This window comes from Mycteria americana, chromosome 10 (genome assembly GCF_035582795.1).
Source record: "Mycteria americana isolate JAX WOST 10 ecotype Jacksonville Zoo and Gardens chromosome 10, USCA_MyAme_1.0, whole genome shotgun sequence".
NCBI lineage: Eukaryota > Metazoa > Chordata > Aves > Ciconiiformes > Ciconiidae > Mycteria > Mycteria americana.
Window position 1 is genome coordinate 650,561 of NC_134374.1, and position 20,555 is coordinate 671,115.

A 20,555-nucleotide genomic window follows, 5' to 3' on the forward strand; every position below is an offset into this window, starting at 1 on the left:
TTGCAGCAGACGCCATGGTTTATCTGCTGACCTGTTTTAGCACTTTTCGTGAACAAGGCAAGCTAATGTCATATGCTTCCCACAGTATTCCAGCGCTCCTGGGAGAGCAACATCTGAGCTCTTTGTGATGGTGGCTGAGGGAACCCAGGCTTTCCCAGCAGAGCCGAGTTGCAGGCTTCCTCTGCGTACCTAAATACAGCCATGCAGAGAAGAGGAATGTTCCCAAGAGCCGCTGGTTTTCTCCCTGCTGCCATCGCCTCCTCCAGGCTGCGTGATTCCCCTCACAACTGTCCTTCTGGTAAATGCACTTGCAACAACATACAGATATACTGATCTGGCCAAGGCTGCACCGGATCTACAAGGAGGTGATTCTGGTTCAGAGCAAGCTGAAAAATTGAAAGAGAAAAGGGGCTGTGGTGTTGCTGAGCACCAGCTTTGCTCTGGTGCTGGCAGGCTTTGCCCTGTCCAAGCTCCAAAGGAGCTGGTGTCGCTGCGGGGTGGTTTTGGGCCCCAGTGCCCCAGAGCTGTAAAGAGACCACGCTCTGCCTGCCCTGTCCTGGTGGAAGAGCAGGGCCATGGCAGAGGGAGGCCCCCGGGGCTGATTTCAACCCCATCCCCGGGGGAGTCACCCAGGCCCAGGCCTGTCTGGACCCACGTGCCCCTGCAGGTCTGTGCCCTGGGCTGAGCCTGCTGCTGGCCACCTGCCCAGGCTGGGGTTTGATGGCACAACCCCTGCCGGGCCGGCCTGAGTACTGGGACCGCCGCCGACCTCTGGTTTCTGGCACCTTCACCCCCTGAGGGGAGAGGCTGTGGCCTCCCTACGCAGTTTCCCCGTGCTGCCGGCTCACTCCAACCGCGGCTCGGCACCACATGCCGCCATCTTCTTGTACGGCACCGGACGATGCCATGTCGCCGCACCCGCGGGGAAGGGAGGGGCGTTAACGCTTCCAACCGCCCGCCCGCGTGGGAGCCGCTGTCGTGCCGTAGGGCGCCGCCGCACAGGGGCTGCTGTGCTGTGGCGGGCGGCAGGCTGAGGGGGCCAGGGGCGCGGCGGCGGCCAGCAGGCTGGCACCGGGCGGGGCATCTGCCTCCGCCCCGCTGGCACTGACCGCCACTGTCTGTCCCCACGGATAAGCCCCCGCTACCTGCAGAGCTGCCGTACCTATGCACGGCCCTTCGGTGCCGTGGCCAAGCTGCCCGGTCAGCACTGGCCACCGGCCTTGCCCTCGGACAGGACTTGGTGCGCTGTGACAGCGAGTCCGTGGCCTGTGCCTGGACTTCAGCCCCGACCCCAGGCTGGCCGGGGTGCCTAAGGCGTCAGTGCAAGCTGTGGTGTGTTTTAAAAAAAATCCACACAGATTTACTAAGCGGTCCCTCCGTAATGTGCGTGATGCACTGAAGGGATGTAGAGATGATGGAGATTTTATTAGTAGTTGCTGCTGTGATTGCTGGGTGGATTCGCACAGCTTGCCTGCAACTCCCTCAGCCGCGGTGCCAGCGGTCCCGGTTCGTCGGCATCCAGCCGACATCGTGGCGTGTCCCCACATGCTTTGTGCCACCTGGCTGCAGCACACCCGCCCCGCCTCACCGTTGGGAAGGACGTTCCCTGCCTCCAGGAGCTTTAAGCTGCTGTGCCACCTTCCTTCCCAGACATGACCTCCCGTTTGGAAGAGAGGAGGTTTGGGAAACTGCTTTTGCTCCTTGCATCTGACCTGAGGGCAAAGAGGGTTTGGGAGGGAATGAGGATGAAATACTGTTATTTCTTGCTGCCCACATTTCTTCTTTCTTTAGACAATGCTTCCCATCCCAGCCTGACAGCTAAGCTTTTCTGCATTGATGTCGTGGAGCTCAAGGGTCACCTTTATCTAACTTTTACGGATAACGGGGCAGGAATGACTCCTCGCAAACTCTACTGCATGCTCAGGTAATGAGCTATGAGCCCTCCCAGCTGGGCTGGATTCTCCTCTCTCCTGTGAGCATTGCCACTGGTCTTTGGCTTCCTATCGTAAGCATCCAGCATTAATGTATACACCTCTCCCTGCTTCTTCCTTCCCAGTATGCAGAGGTGCAAAATAACTGCTCTTATACGTGTACCTAGTCTGCCTCAATGTGTAATGGGTGATCTAGGGACTCAATAGCAAACTTTTTGCTTGTCATTAACCACCCTAACATAAGCCATTTGGCTCCTTGGCGTGCAAACTGTGTAATAAGCAGAGGAAGTGCTTTTGTGCTGGGACATAGAGAAGGTCTGCATAAAACTGAACATATGTGCCTGAAGTCAAACCAAGAGTCCTTTTCTGTAGAGTCATGTTATGGAGGAGTTTCCCCTCTTGTCTGTTGTACCCTGTGGATGCTGAAATGAGTCATGGCTTTAGAGGACGTGTTTATATCATGTTAATCTTTCTATGTGAAGTATTTTTCTATAGTGATGAGAGAGAATGAGGCAGGCTAATGGGAAGAGATTTAAAGCGTGATATTGTGCGATCAGGAATTTCAGTTCAGTAGGTCTTGTCTTTTAATTACATAACTAACTTCAATGAAAATAGGTTTTAAGCTTTTACTTGAACAATCAGCGATGTGAGCCTTACAGGGAGGGTGTAACTTTACTAGGGCATTTTGAGCCCAAACACAGAAGGGCCTTTGCCAGGATGAGGTTTTTTTGCCAAAGCAGCTCTGCCTTCTTGATGCTCCTTTGGTTGCCTCTTGGACTAGAGGTTTTTAAGGCTGGAGGAAGGAATCTTTCGATGCAAAACTCCTGGCCTTTCTCTTTTGCTATAGCTTACCCACAGAGGTGAAGGGGCTGGGACTTGGTTGTGTTTCTGTCTGACCATTCTGTTTAATATAAGAAAAATGTGAGGGAGAAAAGCAGGGAAAATTGCTTCTTTAAATGCAGAAGACACATAACCATAGCACTTCAGAAAAGTGAGTAGAGTTCAGTAAATAAAAAACAGAGGCCCTGTCCCCTTCCTGCCCTGTCATTGTGTGCAGTGGAGGAGGGCCATCCCCTTGCTGGTACAAACTATCCCAGAGGGGACAGTGAGAAGTGGGGCTTGGTGTAGAATTATGAAGAACAGGCACATGGGGTTTCCCTGGCTGGCTGTTGGCCTGAGTGTGCAGTGCTGGAAACAGATTGCCTTGCTCCTCTGCTTCTTGATTTCCCTGTCTGTGGTGTAAAAAATGTTGTGGAGGAGCTTAGGGTAAATTAGTGTTTGGAGTCCTTCCCTAGGTGCTAAAGAAATCCTCCTTGTGAGTAACTCTTCCTGACCATTTATGTGGTTCTTCAGTGGTGAAGGCAGTATAGGACTGGCAGGATTTGGCTTCTTTACCAGCACTGCAGCCATCCTGAGTCTTCCCTTTGAACAGGAGCTAAGCTCCCTTTGCGAAAGTTAAGAGCAGTAGTATGGATCTGTGCCTGGAGTGAGGCAGGTGGTCCTCACTTCCAGCCCCTTTCTGCTTTGGTTGCTTTCAGCTTTAGTTACACAGAGAAGACTTTGAAGAGAGACCACCCGTCCATTGGATTGTATGGATTCAAGTCTGGCTCCATGCGGCTGGGGAAGGATGCCATCATCTTCACCAAGACTGGAGGGGCTCTCAGCATGGCACTGCTTTCCCAGACCTTCATGGACTGTGTCCATGCTGAGACAGTGATTATCCCACTGGTGTCATTCAACCAGCAAAATGGTATCCTCCCTTGGCCAAGTGGCTGAGCTGCTACCCTCCTCCAAAGGGACATGGGGGGCCAGTGGCACTGCCACGATGCTGAGGGCACAGGCTGCCTGCGGCTGTCCCTTGGCCACGTGTGCACAGCACAATGTTTGGAGAGGGTGAGAATAACTGTAATCAGTGCTGCACCTGGAGAATCCCTGCGGCAGGCCTTGCTGTTAACACACTGTCATGCAGCATTATTCCATTTTCCTTGGGCTAGAACTTGTTGTGCATCTGCTTCGGGGCATCTGCTGCTAACTTGGCTCCTGGAAAGCCTTTGCAGTCATGCCACCAACCTATGGGCTACCTGTTTCTCTCCCTTTCCCCCCCGCCATGCAGACCCATGTACACATCCCCGGCCCAGGAGCTATGCTCTCTGCTGCTTTTCTGCACCTGTAATGGCCTTTCGTGCCACGTGGGTATGCTGGCATACTTCCAGGCTGTTTTTCCTTCATACCAAAGGGAGTTGAGAATATACAGCTCCCTGGCATGACTTGTATATTATCAGCTGGCATTACATTGCTGCCCTGCACTCAGCTTGATATTTTTCAGTGTTTTTCTTCAAAGCATCCTACTGTCATGTCTGTCCTGGCTCAGTCTTTCTCAGAGACCATCCTCCCATCCTCCTGTAGTGTCTCCTGTGTCATACTTCTCTGGAGTGTCAGGCCCGTGGCCAGGTCTTTGCAGCTGGATTTTTTTGTGCCCCTGTGGCAAAAGGGAGGTAGGTGGACTGGGCAACCCCATTCTCCTTGGCTCTGTGGCTTCTAGAGCAAATGATTGTTACTGAAGACTGGAGGCCATCCTGGAGCATACTGTCTTCAACACCAGGGAGGAGCTGCTGGCACAGTTCGATGCCCTTCCAGGCAAAAAGGACATGTGCATCCTCATCTGGAACATACGCAGGTATGGGGCTGGGATGTGCGGCAAGGCAGTGGTGCCCCAAGGATGGGGAAGAGCTAAAAGCAGAGACAGCTTCAGGACAGTGCCTGGCCTGGGTGGTCTAAGCTTGATGTTATCCAGCCTGGCCACTGGAGGAACAAATGCAGGGATTTCTCCCTCCTCCCTCTGTATGACTGAGTGGCTGGGGTGCCACGTTGGCAGTTAGGAGAGATGGGTCTAGTTCTGTCTGTCACAGGCATGTTCTTTTTTTCAGAGGAAACCAATTAATACATTTACTTCTTTTTCCCATCTGTGCAGTGGAACTTCCATATTTCTGTGTTATCAAGACTGTTCTGAAGTGTTATGCTACTTTGGAGTTCTGCACAGAAATACCTGTAATTAAGTGACTGACTAATGAGATCCATGGAGTGTGTGAAATACGGTGTTTTATGTGCTCCTCAGGAAGTTCCCTTGGGATCCCGATACAGAAGAGCAGACCAGGGTGCTGATGATTGGAGGAGACTGTCCTTATTTTTGTGTTTGGTGTTTTTCAGAAATGAAGACGGGAAGGTGGAGCTGGATTTTGATACGGACAAGCATGATATTCGGATAGCAGAATTCCTTGCAGATGATGGGGAGATTCTCAGAAGAAAGGTTCTGCACTCTCAGAAGATGGTTCCAGAGTTTCCTGGCCCAGAAATGGAGTAAGTTGACGAGAGCTAAAAGGGAGCAGGATGGCCCTTCCCCAGCTTTGTTCTGTGCATGACTCACAGGGGATGAAAGACATTAAATCCAAACTAGATTTTAGGTTCACCTGGAGAAGACTACATGCGCTAGAATTCTCCTGCCTGTTCTGTTGTGCTGTCCCTCTCCCAGGCATACTGCAGTATCTTGTACCTGAAGCCTTGCATGCAGATCGTCCTGCGACAGAAGGTGAACACTCAGCTGATCGCCAAGAGCCTGGCCAACGTTGAATATGATTTTTACAAGACAAGATTCATTGTATCGTCCCTGCCACCTCTTGGCACTCTGTTCCCACAGCAGCCTCAGCACACTGTGGGGTTCCAGACCAACCTTACAGCTGAGCTCAGGCCCATCTAGTCTGATGCATAGAGAAACCCAGGATTTAAATGAATAGAGAGGCTGAATTATCTTCTCCTTCCTATCTTCTGGTCACCTTTGAGAAACCAAATCCTGATGTGAAGCTTAGAAGGGAGCTCTCAAAGCTGCTACTACTGGAGCAGTGGGTGATAGGGCTCACAGCTCACCCTGGACGTGACCTGGTTCCTGCCATACCCCAAGGCTGATGTGCTGTGTCAGGGGAGAATGAGGTGGAGAAAGGCTTGAGGCTTTTGCTGACTGGTCGGTTTTGCTTGGGAAAATATCCAATGAAATGTATTTTAAATGACAGCATTATTCAATTCAGTGGAAAAAACACTTTATCAAAATGTATAATGAGACCAGGAAAGCCTTTCTTCCCCTCTGTCCTGTTTGTCAGCAGCTGGTTGCTGACTTTTCCTGGCCAACTAGAAGTTGGTCATTTGAGTTCTTGGAGCATGCTGATTCTCATTCCCAACACCCACTCCTAGGCCACGCCAGCTCTTTGGGAGTAAGATGACTTTTTTGGCTTACCTGCTGACGTGCCTTTGGAGAGCAGTGTCCACAGAACAGAAACCAGTATCTCCAAGTAAAGCCGAGTGCAAAGAACAATCTACCCTTCAAATCTCTTCCAGAAAGAACTTTGCTTAAGTTGTTTTGAACTACACCCGAGCATCTTTTATCCCCCCTCCTCCTACATGCTTTAAAGGTCATTTTGTGTCATGAATTTCTGTGCTTAGGTTAATATGAAAAGATTGACTGAAGATGAAAAGGCATTACTTAAAGTCTCTACCTATGTACTTAGTCAGGAATTGGAGAACCAACAAAGCTGCTTTCCTGCTTTTGTAGCTTCACAGTAGTTCACATCTGTGTGCTAACGCTCTTTCCAGGGAATGCACAGCCACTGTGTTTTGAGATGATTTGCAGAAATGCAGCAGGTTAGAAACCTGTAGTGGTAGTGCCCAAGCCATAGTGGTTTTCCACTTGCTTTCAAAAGTGCTTTGGCCTTGTATAGCTAGTGTGGCCTTAAATTACAGTGCTTCTGAAGGATTGGATGGGTTTTAGTTAAATGTGCTGATTGAATTACAGTCAAATGGCAAAACTGCTAATAACAAAATAGAGTTTCTTGTTGAGATCTCCTGACCTGTTGGAGAATAAAAAAGCTTTACTTCCTTACCAAGAATATCAGCTGAAATCCTAAGCAGAAAGAACTGGTAGAGTTGGGACTGAGACCAACTGTCTGGATGTTACTGAAGGAAAATCCTTTTCTTTGATCAACAAATTCCAGGGTGCAACCAGTTTATACAGCTGAGTTGCCATTATCTGTTGAAGTTCGGCATTGCACGAAGATAGATAAGATTGCCTTCATGATAAACTATTAAGGAAATCAGTTGGCTCTGGAGGCTGAGGAGTAAGTTTTTATAGCCTAGAAACTAGATAATGAAGCCACTTTTCAACAGAGGAAGAAGCTAATACAGGACTGCCTCCATTTAAAGCTCTTTGATACGTTAAAAGTCAGTGATCTGTAAGAGGAAGCAGCACAGATTACAGATGGGAGACAGTTCTTTGTCAAGCCAGACAAACGGACTGTGGGATTCATGAGTGCCTTCAGACTGACCTGGTTCAACTGAGCAATCAGCAAGGTGGTGGCAGACCAGAGCAAGCAAGTAAGGTACTGTAGGAGGAGTAATTAGGATTGCCTGGATGTACAGATAATTTCTAAGTTAGCAGTATTGTCTGAGGACGGAGACCTAAGAATGTGTTGGACAGTTCAGTGAAAACATCTGTGCAGTACTTGTGGCTGCCAGAAAAGTAATAGTTACATTTCTGTTTTAAACCTGTATATGCAGGATTTTTATCTTGTGCTTCAGGACATCACTGCAAATGTATAGTGGTGCGTAGAGGGGACTTTTCCTAGTTTCCATGAGTTACTGTTTCCACGTAACTCATGACTGTGACAGTTCCTTTCTTTTGAAGCAGCTGGTATTAGTGGTCTAATCGTGCCCACATGGGTTACGATGCATTTCTCTGCCAACTCAAAACTGAAGCAGAAATGACTGGCATATTATGTGGTGTGCTGAACTCTGTCTCATAGTCTGTACTTCATTTCATCTACATTATTTTGGGATTCAAGTGGCTCTTTTTCCCTTTAGCCCTTAAGCACAGTGTTTGATTCTTCAGCTGTTCTCTTGACCTTTTATCTGAAATCTCAAAGGATTAGAGACATTACATAGATGCCCAAACCATGGAGATTTTTGGTGGGAGAGGGGAGTCAAACTGTTCTTTCACACTCAGGCATGATTGACTGCTCTTGTTGCAGAAGCTGTTTGGCACCCAAAGAGCAGGAATACAGTGATGAGCAGGAGAGACCTGGATACAGACAGAAATGCCAGAAGGGGTGAGTATATCCAGTTCCAGTTTGCAGCTCAGCTACCTGGAGCAAGGATGGGGGAAAGAGAAGCACTGGGAATCCTGCATACAGGAGATTTCTGCTTTTCTTTTGTTGTCCTTTTCTCCAGGCGAAAGAACGTTTTACCCCTTGGTAAGACAGCAAGGAGAAACTTGCTCTTTTTTTCCCTTTTGTTGGTTTAGGAAGCTGGACAGAGAGAGGAAGAGGAGATTGTCGTCATCATCCGGGCAGAGCATGGAACAGCAAGTGAGACAGGAGGGAGAAGACTGCAGGGGCCAGCACAAGGAAAGCCTTGATGCTTCATTCTGCAGGGCTTGGCAGGTTCTCAGCCCTGCCTCACTGTTACTTGTGTTCCCTCCTGCCAAGAGAGATGCCAACGCGTGAAGATGTTGGAGCATCATATAAAATGAGACTTTGGTTCTTATTTGTGTACAGCTTGGATGTGCTTAAAACTCTTAACAGTAACAGGGATCAGGGCAGTTCCAGTCCCTGCGCTCAATCCTACCCTGTCCTGCCTAGTCCTAGGGTGTTTCTTCCCGCCTGTCCTGGCTAGAAGAGGATGCAGAAAACTGCATGCTTCCTCTCTTGGGGTTGCAGCACTGGTCCTCTGTGGCCTCTTTCCTCATTTTCAGGTTAACTGGTTATATTAAAGACTGATGTTTTGAATTTTCAGGAGAAGTGTCTTTCAGACATGGCTGCCCAGGATGGGTTCTCCGGGCAGCTCTGTGACACTGCCGCAAGGGACCCTTTGTGGCAGTTGGTGTTTCAAAGACTGCTGCAAATGGTGAAGCTCCCGTTTGGCTCTTCCCTTTTGGATGGAAGGCAAGACGAGGTGAGCAGCTCCGCTGCTGGCACTACCCAGAGTAGAAAGCTCTGCCGTGATGTACCAGGGGGTTTCCTGAACTGGGGAAACCTCAGGGGAGCGGAGAGACCTTCCAGGAGCTGGCAGCTTGTGTGAGTGGCTGATGAGTCCTGGGTGGTGCCAGGAGCAGCCGCGGCCAAGCCCCCACAGCTATAAAAGAAACCCCTGGGGAGTGTCAGCCAGGGCATGGCGCCGCGAGGCGCGCAGGAAGGGTGCTGTAACTGCTGGCTTGATCAGGGAGCAGTGGTCTCTACCGGGCAGAAGGCTATGTCCGTAACTGATGCAGCTTCCCAGATAGATGGGAACATGCTGCTTCCCAGATGCCAGGCTGCAGGGTGTGCCCTACTCTTACACCAGTATCAGATGGCTGCAGTGAGCACACCTGTGGGAGGCGCACCCTGGCAGAGGAACTCCTCAGCTTAGTGGCAGAGCTCTGGGAGGATGTGATTAGGTTGAGGAGTATTAGGGAGTCCAAGAGGGAACCGCACCTTACCTTCCCAGGGACAGGCCTGTCAGGCAGACAGGACACATGATACAGAGGATTCCCTATCCTCTCTCCACCTGGCAGAACACAGAGACTTAAGGGATGGGGGGGAATGGCAACAAGTTCCTGCCCGACACAGCAAGTGCATCTCTTCCATGACTACCCCACCTTCCCAGGTGCCCTTCCATAATAGGTAGGAGGCTCTGCAAGTGGAACCAAACAGTGATGAGGATGATGGTCTGTCTAGGTTGGAGGTGTCACCAAGGTCAAGTTGGCCTGCACCCCACATCAAAACCACTTCCATTAAGAAAAAAAGACAGGTTATTGTCATAGGAGACTCTCTTCTAAGGGGAACAGAAGGCCCAATATGCTGACCAGTTAGTAAGGTCCCCTGGGAATCTGCTTTTGAAGATATTAGTGTCCATAAATGCCAGTCACTTTTTAAGAGCCATCTCTTAAGAGTGCAAAAGCAGGCAATTCCAAAGTGTTGGAAGTCAAGCAAGCGGGACAGAAAGCCAGCTTGGCTGGCAGGGATGATCTTCTAGAACTTAGATGGAAAAGGAAAGTGTATGGATGTTGGAAGCAAGGACAGGCAACACAGGAGGACTACGGAGATGCTGTTCGCCATTGTAGGGAGAAAATTCATGCGGCCAAAGCTTGATTAGAGTTAAAGCTGGCCAGTACTGTGAAGGACAACAAAAAGGGCTTTTCTAAATATGTTAACAGCAAAAGGAGGATCAGAGGTAACATTGGTCCATTACTTGATGAGGTTGGTCACCTCACAAATAGGGACATAGGCAAAGCGGAGATGTTTAATGCCTTCTTCGCCTCTGTCTTCAGGGCCCTGGGACCCCCTGAACCCTGTGTTGGAAGACCGTGACTGGAGGGATGATAAACTCACAGCTGAACCTGAACTTGTTCAAGACTTGCTGCTCCAGCTGGATGCGCATAAGCCTATGGGGCCCCATGGGATTCATCCCAGGGTACTGAAAGAGCTGGCCAGCGTCATCACGGGACCTCTCTCCATTATTTTTCAACAGTCTTGGGAGTCTGGAGAGGTCCCAGTAGACTGAAAGCTGGCAAACGTTGTCCAAGTTTTCAAGAAGGGGGACCCTGGTAATTACAGGCCTGTCAGTCTCACTTCAGTAAAATTACGGAGAGTTATTATTCTGGGAGTTATTGAAAAACACTTGAGAGACAATGCAGTCATTGGTCAGAGCCAGTATGGGTTCACAAGGGGAAAGTCCATTTTACGAACTTAATGCCCTTTTATGACAAGACCACCCATCTAGTTGACCAAGGGAAGCCAGTAGTTGTGGTGTTTTTGGATTTTAGCAAAGCTTTTGATACTGTCTCTCACAGTATCCTTCTGGACAAAATATCCAGCACACAGCTAGACAAGTCCATAATATGTTGGGAGAGCAACTGGCTGATGGGTCGGGCTCAAAGGGTTATGGTAAATGGGGTTATATCAGGCTAGTGGCCAGTCACCAGTGGGGTTCTCCAGGGCTCAATTTTAGGGCCACTGCTCTAATGTTTTTATAAATTATCTGGATGCAGGAATCGAATGTACATTAAGTAAGTTTACTGATGATACTAAATTAGGAGGAGCTGTGGACTCCCTCAAGGGTAGAGAGGCCTTAGGGAGAGATCCGGATAGACTAGAGAGCTGGGCAATCACCAACCACATGGAGTTTAACAAGAGCAAGTGCCAGATTCTGCACCTGGGACGGGGTAGTCCTGGTTATACACACAAACTGGGGGATGACAGGCTGGAGAGCAGCCCCGTGGAAAGACATCTGGGGGTTTGGGTTGATGGCAAGTTTGAATATGAGTCAACAGTGTGCCCTGGCAGCCAGAAGGGCCAACAGTGTCCTGTGGTGCATCAAGCACAGCATAGCTGGCCGGTCGAGGGAGGCAATTGCCCCAATCTACACTGCACTGGTGCAGCCCCACCTCGAGTACTGTGTGCAGTTTTGGGCACCTCATTATCAGAAGGACTTCAAACTGTTAAAGTGTGTCCAGAGGAGGGTGACCAAGATGGTGGAAGGCCTCCAGGGCAAGACTTAGGAGGAGTGGCTGAGGTCACTTGGTTTGTTCAGCTTGGAGAAGAGAAGGCTGAGGGGGGACCTCATTCTAGTCTACGACTTCCTCAAGGGGGGCAGTGGAGGGGGCTGGAGGGGCTGATCTCCTCTCTCTGCTGACCAGCAATAGGACACGAGAAAATTGAATGAGGCTGCATCAGGGGAAGTTCAGTTTGGACATTAGGAAAAGGTTCTTCACTGAGAGGGTGATAGGTCACTGGAACAGGGTCCCCAGGCAAGTGGTCATGGCACCAAGCCTGTCAGAGTTCAAGGAGCGTCTGGACAATGCTCTTAGTCATATGGTTTAGCTTTAGGTAGTCCTGTGAGGAGCAGGGAGTTGGACTTGATGATCCTTATGGGTCCCTTCCAACTCAAGATACTCTATTATTCTATGATTCTACTTGACAGATCAAAGGTGGAGAAAGCCCATGCCTCAGCAGTGGAGACAGAAGAGGAAAAGAATTGCAGGTCCTTAACACACAGGAGCAGGAGGATATAATGGAGTGGGAAAATGTGAGAAGACCAGTGGAGAATATCTTTGTGGAACTGAAGACTATTTCAGAAGAGTGGGATGTGCTCCGGTGCAAGATAATGGATTTGTGGCTGTGCATCCCTGCTGGTTTGGAGGGTTTTGGAGAGAGGAGGTCAGTGGGTTGAGGAGTGACTTCTCCATAAAGAACGTAGTGGGCTTCTTGCTTGATCTGCTGACTCTTAACTTCTTCAGGCCTGACAAGGCTCTTTTTATCTTGCTGATTGATATAATTCCTTTGCATGCACCCTCCTCCCATTTCAGGTGGAGAAAATTGAGCATGAGAAGCGTTGCCTGAAAACAGAGTTCTTGAAATGCCAACAGGAACTGGGGCTGCTCGGAGCTCAGAAGATGGGAGGCTTGGCCTGCAGCAAGAAATGCATGTGTTACTGCCAAGCTGTGTGGCAGAAGCAGAAAGCAAAGCTGGCAAGGTCCGCAGAGGAGAAGGCTGAACTGATGGGGAGACTCAAGAATACAGAGATGCACTTAGGGGTGCTGAGGAAGGCATAGCTTTCCTGCAGGGGCCCAGAGAAAGAAGACATGAAGAGGTCAGAGCTGTGGGTTGGCTGGTTGGCAGTCCCTGTCATTGCTAAGGTGGGGGGAGAGGGCACGAGTCATTGTGGGCTGCTATTTCCATAGGACACCGCTTCCCTGGTATCCATCACCCTGCTGTATAGGTCACTGGGTTATAAGTGAGGATCCTGCTGTTGTGAGGAGGTGGAATCACCAGATGAATCAAAATAATTGATCTGGCTTCAAAGATGCCCTACAGAAAGGTGCTTTGTCCATACTGTGTCTGTCTTATGCTGTGGCACCTTGTTGCTGGATCCCTTGTGCAGTGTTGGGTCTGTAACGAAGATAATGTCCCTGGTAGCCAAGCGGGTGTTAGAGGGACTGGGAGCTGATCTCTGCTGATTGAGTCCCTAGGATGGTTATTGCTGGGGGATCTTGATTTAATACGTGGCTGGTGGAACCTGCACAGAAGAGCCTCGGTTGTCTTACTGTGCTTCTTTCCTATTGGCTAAGGCTTGGTTTCTTGTGGTGCAGCTGACATATTGAGGGCTGTTGTTCACACTTTTTAAAGCTCACTTCTTCCACAGGTGTTGTCCCCTGCATCAATGCCCTAGCTTGCTTGGACCAGCAGTTTCAGCTGCACTGTGAAGCTGGAGGCTGAAGAAAAAGGTGCTTATGGGACTGTTGCCTTTTCCCCTTTTCTCAAAAAGATGACTGCAGTCCAGAGATGAGATGGACCTCAGGAGAAAACCAGACCCTTAACAGCAAGGTAAGCGGTAGGTTGCAGGCTACTGCCCCACACCATGTTCTGTCTTCTGTCCCTTGTTTGGGGTCTGTACTGAGGCCATGTGGAAGGTCTTGGTGAGACGCAGTTTGCTGGAAGGAGCCGTGGCCAGAGCTAGTGGATCTGTCCTGGGTAGTCTTCTCTTCCCTCCCTTTTTGAGAGAGGGGTCTGCAGGACTCAAATGCTCCTTCGTCCTCCTGTGTCCAGGCAGAGAAGGGGAGCAGGGTGGAACAGAGGGAGGACCAGAAATCCTTGCCAAGTTGGTGTTTTTAAATCCTCCTGGTTTCTGTGTATCAGCGTTAACACCTTCACACCCCCGTGAGCTGAGTTCATCTCCATGCATACAGTTCTCCAGCCCCATGGTCAGCCTGGATGGCAGCTGACGTGACTGCTTCTCCACTGCTGGAGCATTCAGCTCTGTCTGTCTATGAATTGCTCTGTACAGAGGGTGTCTTTACCCAAGAGAAGCCAGATACCTTTTGGCTTCGAGCAAGAAAGCAGGTTTCTGGCTGAGAGAATTTCTCTGGGTAAGTCTCACATTCTCTTTCACTTTTTTGGGGGGGTGAGATAAGATTTATTTATTTATTTATATGTTTTCAACTTCTCTCTTTCACCCCCTCCTGAAACCCTTCCTGCCCATGTCATGAGAGAGCAACGTGGGCTGCTCCCACACGGTGGCACCACTTGCCTGGCTGAGGGGCTGCCTGGCTGTGTGCCGCACTTGTCCCTTCTGCCTGGCCACCGGGCCTGCCCACCGGTTGCCCAAGGAAAGGCCTGCAACAGGGCTGCTGGGTTGTCATGAGAGTAGTCGAGTGGACCTTGGCATCTCTCTCTCTCTGTGGCCCTCTGCACATGATGCAGCAGAACTATCTGGTTGACCTTCTGCTCCTCCTTGCAGGATCTTGGGGAGGGAGAAGGCCACTGAGTTACACCGGCTTTGAAAACCATGTGTGGTAAGAACAGTCCTGCTCATCACTAGCTGGCTCAGAGCAGTAATTCTCAAAGCTGCTTTTCTCATCATGGTGGTGGGGCCAAACACCTCCTGTTGCTCCTGTTTTCCCTGCCTCAGGTCTTCCCTGGACTCCTACTGTTTCCCATCATTGCTGCCATGCTGAACTACTTTTTCCAAACATGAGCTCTCCGCAGCACCTCCAACAATTTCCATCAACATCTTTGCCCTCCAACCCTGTTCATCTCTCCCAACATCCCTATAACTCCCCCACACTCAGCTTTTTCCTATGCTTCTCCTTGTGCCCACGTTCCTTGTCCTGTTTGCCCAGCGCTACTGGGAATCCATCCGAGGGCCTGGGCCATAACACAGACTTGCAGATGGACTGGTCTTTCCCTTCCTGAAGTCAGGCTTTTGATTGTGTTATAAATGGGTCAGGTATCCAGGGCTCTGACAGGCACAACATCTGGTTGGGTTTGTGGACAACACGCTCCACGTGATTTTATAGCTGAAGAAGCTTGGAATGGCAGCCCGTCGGAAACATACCTGCCTGCCATGTTTAGTGAAATGTGTCTGAAATACAGTCACCTGACAAGACTTTTAGCAAATTTCTGTGGGTTTTTTTTTCAGGGGCTGCAGTTCAACCCCACTGCTATCTCAGATGGGAGACAGGCAGTGGGGCTGGGTAGGTAGGGAGCCAGCATCTTTGGGCTTTGTAGCTCTGCTACTGACATGTCCCCTGTGTGAAATGAGCATGATAGCTGCTTGTCCTAAAATGACAGTGAGCATCGGGAGCATTATGCTATAGAGAGGCTGATACCGTGAGTTTCCCTCAGCAGCAATCCTCTGTGCTGGGGCAGCAAATGCCTGGCCAGGAGGAGGATTGATCCCCACAGTCAAGGGACTGGTAGTTTGTTACAGCTGCAGCAGGTATTGAGGTCTGAGGCCAGCTGTGCTGTGAACTGGGGGCACTCCAGCCTGTTCGCCCTCTCTTTTTTCTTTTTCTTTTTTTTTTCCCTCAGCAAGCCCAAGTTGACCATAAAAGAAGAAATACTGGAAAAGCATGGGGACCTAGTGGAAGCTTCGCACCTAGACCTGACGTGTCCCAGCCCCTCTACTTCTCCCTTTCAGAAGAGCTTTGCAGTACTTTACCAAGAAAGGGAAAAACTTCTGCACATAAAACAGGAGGATATGAATGTAGGTGGCAGTTGGCACACCTGTCTGCTCAAAGAGCAGCTGGGCACTCTGAGCAGCACTAGTGATACTCTGCTAACAGTGTATCACGCTGCCTCAAGGCAGACACTCCAGCATTGTCCAGTAGCTCAGCAAGAGATCAGGAGGAGACTGGTGTAGTCCAGGGGAAGCTGGAAAAGCAAATGCCAAACTTAATAGCAGAAAGACAGGCTACAGACGTGAGTGTGTGTGTAAATTCATACAGGAGCACAAAAGACATAGACAAGGGATTCTTTGTGGCAGTTGGTGTTTTGAAGACTTCTGCAAGTGGTGAAGCTCTCATTTGGCTCTTCCCTTTTGGATGGAAGGCAAGACTCGACTGATCAAAGGTGGAGAAAGCCCATGCCTCAGCAGTGGAGACAGAAGAGGAAGAGAATTGCAGGTCCTTAACACACAGGAGCAGGAGGATATAATGGAGTGGGAAAATGTGAGAAGACCAGTGGAGAATATCTTTGTGGAACTGAAGACTATTTCAGAAGAGTGGGATGTGCTCCGGTGCAAGATAATGGATTTGTGGCTGTGCATCCCTGCTGGTTTGGAGGGTTTTGGAGAGAGGAGGTCAAAGTGGGTTGAGAAGGAGTGACTTCTCCATAAAGAACGTAGTGGGCTTCTTGCTTGATCTGCTGACTCTTAACTTCTTCAGGCCTGACAAAGCTCTTTTTATCTTGCTGACTGTGCTGGTTTTGGCTGGCATAGAGTTCATTTTCTTCATAGTAGCTTGTATGGTGCTATGTTTTAGTGTTGTGACTAAAACAGCCTTGATAACACACCCATGTTTTAGCTGTTGCTGAGCAGTGCTTACACAGCATCAAGGCCTTTTCTGCTCCTTACGCTGTCCCAGCAGCGAGTAGGCTGGGGGTGCACAAGAAGCTGGGAGGGGACACAGCCAGGACAGCTGACCCCAACTGACCAAAGGGATATTCCACACCATATGACTTTGTGCTCAGCAATAAAAGCTGGGGGAAGAAGAAGGAAGGGCGGGACATTCAGACTGATGGCGTTTGTCTTCCCAGGTAACTGTTATGCATGATGGAGCCCTGCTGTCCTGGAAATGGCTCTAAACACCTGCTTGCCCATGGGAAGGAGTGAATGAATTCCTTATTTTGCTTTGCTTGCGCTCCTGGCTTTTGCTTTACCTACTAAACTGTCTTTATCTCAACCCATGAGTTTTCTTACTTTTACCCTTCTGATTCTCTCCCCCATCCACTGGGGGGGCGGTGAGCGAGTGGCTGTGTGGGGCTTAGTTGCCAGCTGGGGTTAGACCATGGCTGTCCTTTTTGGCACAGCATGGGGCATGAAGGGTTCAAGATAATGACAGATTTGATTGGAATGTGCTAGATTGAGTTAATAACTGTTATTGCTGTGTAGCTATTAATTGTCAGACTCCTGTGCTTGCCATGGGTCTTGCTTGTTTTACTGTATATGAGTCTAGTGCTTGTTAGTGGCTGCATTTTGCTTTTGTTGCTCGCTGTACTGCTTATCGTCTTACTATGCTGTGTCTGGGAACATTTTGATAACAGCAATGGCGATGCGCCTGGGCTGGCAGATGGCCAGGGCATCGCTGCTGTTTCTGTGCTGTTGTACGGGACAGGCTGGAACTTTGGTGTGAACTCAAGTCAAAGGGACTGTGACCGGTGGATGAGTCCATGCGGGAGCAGGACACCCTGAAGTGTCTGTGACTGTGGATAAGTCCACAGCAGACCAGATATGCCTCAAAGCATCTGTGGCCGTGGTTATGTCCGTGCCGCAGCAAGTATACCTCTGAAGGGATTGTGGCCCAAGGATAAGTCCATGCTGGAGAAGGTATACCTTGAAGCATCTGTGGCCCTGGATAAGTCCATGCTGCAGCAGGTACACCTTGAAGCATCAGTGACTGTGCATAAGGGCATGCTGGAACATAAAGTCCACGACACTGCCAGTATAACCCTGAAGGGACTGCGGCCATGGGTCAGGCTGTGTTGGAGCAGGTTCACTCCTGAAGGGACTCTGGCTGTGGGTAAGGCCATGCTGGAGCAGGTATGTCTCTGAAGGCATTGTGGCCCATGGAGAAGGCCACACTGGAACAGGTGCACCTCAAAGTGACTGTGGCTGTGGGTAAGTCTATGCCGCAGGAGGTGTACCCCTGAAGAGACTGTGGCTCATAGATAAGGCTCCACTTGGAGCAGGTACGCCCTTAAGGGACTGTGGTCCATGGATAAGTCCGAGCCAGGGGCAAAGGGAGGAGTTCATTGCAATGTTAAACCCTATAACCTGACCCATTGGGACCAGGGGTAGAGATTTTAATGGATATACCTTCAAATTGTTGTAACCCATGATTTGAGTTGCATGTTACAGGAATTACTATAGCAGGAACCACCTGAACCAATGGAGGACAAGCCTTACAAGAAGCAGTGCAAGTGCAGCAGTGATGCCACCTGAGCTGGCTTTGGTGCCCAATAACTCCATGTGGGCTCTAAACACCTGCTTGCCCATGGGAAGGAGTGAATGAATTCCTTATTTTGCTTTGCTTGCGCTCCTGGCTTTTGCTTTACCTACTAAACTGTCTTTATCTCAACCCACGAGTTTTCATACTTTTACCTTTCCGATTTCTCTGCCCCATCCCACTTGAGGGGAGTGAGCAAGTGGCTGTGTGGGGCTTAGTTGCTGGCTGAGGTTAAACCATGACACCAACTGATATAATTCCTGTGCATGCACCCTCCTCCCATTTCAGGTGGAGAAAATTGAGCATGAGAAGCGTTGCCTGAAAACAGAGTTCTTGAAATGCCAACAGGAACTGGGGTTGCTCGGAGCTCAGAAGATGGGAGGCTTGGCCTGCAGCAAGAAATGCATGTGTTACTGCCAAGCTGTGTGGCAGAAGCGGAAAGCAAAGCTGGCAAGGTCCACAGAGGAGAAGGCTGAACTGATGGGGAGACTCAAGAATACAGAGATGCACTTAGGGGTGCTGAGGGAGGCATAGCTTTCCTGCAGAGGCCCAGAGAAAGAAGACATGAAGAGGTCAGAGCTGTGGGTTGGCTGGTTGGCAGTCCCTGTCATTGCTAAGGTGGGGGGAAAGGGCACGAGTCATTGTGGGCTGCTATTTCCATAGGACACCGCTTCCCTGGTATCCATCACCCTGCTGTATAGGTCACTGGGTTATAAGTGAGGATCCTGCTGTTGTGAGGAGGTGGAATCACCAGATGAATCAAAATAATTGATCTGGCTTCAAAGATGCCCTACAGAAAGGTGCTTTGTCCATACTGTGTCTGTCTTATGCTGTGGCACCTTGTTGCTGGATCCCTTGTGCAGTGTTGGGTCTGTAATGGAGATAAGAATGGGATGGAGCAAGGAACCCCAGTGCACATGGTACTCCTTGTAGGAAGGGGGATAGCATCTGGGTGTGTGATGGGAGGTATCCGATCTAGGCTCTTGCCACTGACTCTCCTCTTGGCTTTTGCCCTCTTGCCCACAGTGTTATGGAGAAACTTAAGAACCTGTGTATGAATGTGAGCTGGCTTCTCTCATTCATCCTCCCTCACTTGGAGCTCCAGGATATTAACTTTGAGTCGGATCAGGTGGATGAGATCTTGCAGACCATACTGGAGGAGACAAACTTCATGTTGGAGTAGTCCCCTCTCTCCTACCACTGTACCTTTTGCACATTATCATTAATAAAACCCTGGTTTCTTTACTTGTGCTCTAGGTCATCATTCTGGTGGGGCAGGGTGTTCTCCTCTGGTCTTGCAGGACTGGCATGGCTCTTCTGCTCCCCATTGCTGAGGGCTAGGGTTCCCTGGGCAGTGGGAACCCAGAGGTCACGTGAGCAGAGGGGACTGCAGCATGGGCATGGCTCTGAGCACAGCCAGGCTGGGGTGTGCCTGGCCAGCAGACACCCCCAACGGCCTCTTTGCTGCGCTCCTTAGCAGTCTGGGTTGAGTAGCAGAGAGGCAGGGCGACCCTGGCGGTGGCTGCCCGGCTCCTGGTGCAAGAAGCATCCCAGGAGAGTGCAGCCCGGGCACTCCTCTTTGGCCATGCTGGAGTCTTCTTGTGACTAACACAGCTGACTGGCTTGGGCTAGAGCAGCATGGTGCTGAGGTTCAGGATTTGGGCCCTTTCATTCCAGGAAGCAGTCTCGAGTACATAGGTCTGATCAGCCCACGCAGCAGCTAAACTGGGTCCCTGCCTGTGTTTTTCTCTTGAGTGCATCTGTTTGTTTGTTAAATAATGTAGCAACACAAGGTTCCTTGAACTAAATTTATCTTCCCGTGTAGCTATGGGAACAGTGGTACGGTGATGCTGGGGCTTGCAGTTGAATCTGCTGCAAGGCTCTGGGCTAGCGTGGCTTTCAATAGATGCTGTCCTGCGTGGGAGCTTTGCCTTTAAACTTTCTTTTTAGGCTTATTTTCTTAGACTCTTCTTTAACCAGCAGCATGACCATCCTTTTAACCTGGGAAATGTCAAGGACAACAGGGTGTTTGGAGGAAGACGTGGGACTTGAGAGCAGCCAGACATGAGACGGGAACGATTGCACTCAGACCAAAGGATGCTGCAGCTCCCTGTCCTGCCTCCAGCATGGTTCATGGGAAGAAACTAAGGACAAGGGCAAGTGCATATAATTCAGTATTGTTCAAGCCTATACTTATTTCCAGCTCTGAAGCTTCCTGAATCAAACATGGTTTCCTACAGGTATAAAATGACTGGCTTAAAGGAGCTGAGGAGAAACCCCCCTTACAGTCATTCATTCGCTGTCCTTTCTGAAGTGCGTTCTCTTGTCCAGATGGTGGGTATGGATGAGAGGGTGCGTGGGTGGCCAGCACAGCATTGCTGCTTTGACTCAAACACTTCATTTATCCTGGAAAGGCATGAGACCATGTGACAGAAACCAGTGGCTTAGGTGGTATCACCAAACATCTGTAATATGTGTTGCCTGAAAGTCAGAGTTGAGCAACACAGCTATGTGGACAGAGAGTGCCCCATCCTGCGTGGTAAGGACTTTGCCACGTCCTTTCCCCCATGGCTGGACTTACACACATTACCGCATAAGTTACT

At 49.9% G+C, this 20,555-nt stretch overlaps 1 protein-coding gene and 1 long non-coding RNA gene across 9 annotated transcripts; both read left to right on the forward strand.

Annotated features, from left to right (window-relative positions):
- Positions 1–88: 88 nt before the first annotated feature.
- On the forward strand, positions 89–8,919 carry MORC4 (MORC family CW-type zinc finger 4). Its single transcript, XM_075513216.1, is given in 8 exon segments — positions 89–298; positions 1,792–1,924; positions 3,470–3,681; positions 4,474–4,494; positions 4,497–4,608; positions 5,139–5,288; positions 8,003–8,080; positions 8,275–8,919. Coding segments are annotated over 8 exon segments (1,005 nt in total). The 5' UTR covers positions 89–201; the 3' UTR covers positions 8,477–8,919.
- A 1,365-nt stretch (positions 8,920–10,284) lies between these two features.
- On the forward strand, positions 10,285–19,182 carry LOC142415177 (uncharacterized). Of its 8 annotated transcripts, XR_012777315.1 has the most exons (6): positions 10,573–12,599; positions 13,152–13,333; positions 14,247–14,301; positions 15,320–16,094; positions 18,241–18,524; positions 18,979–19,182. It is a non-coding gene; the product is annotated as an uncharacterized LOC142415177 (long non-coding RNA). The 8 variants fall into 8 exon arrangements; XR_012777310.1 differs by lacking the exons at positions 18,241–18,524; positions 18,979–19,182 and adding an exon at positions 10,285–10,421 and having other exon boundaries at positions 11,931–12,599; positions 15,320–18,234; XR_012777313.1 differs by lacking the exons at positions 18,241–18,524; positions 18,979–19,182 and adding an exon at positions 17,077–18,234 and having other exon boundaries at positions 15,320–16,543.
- Positions 19,183–20,555: the final 1,373 nt, after the last annotated feature.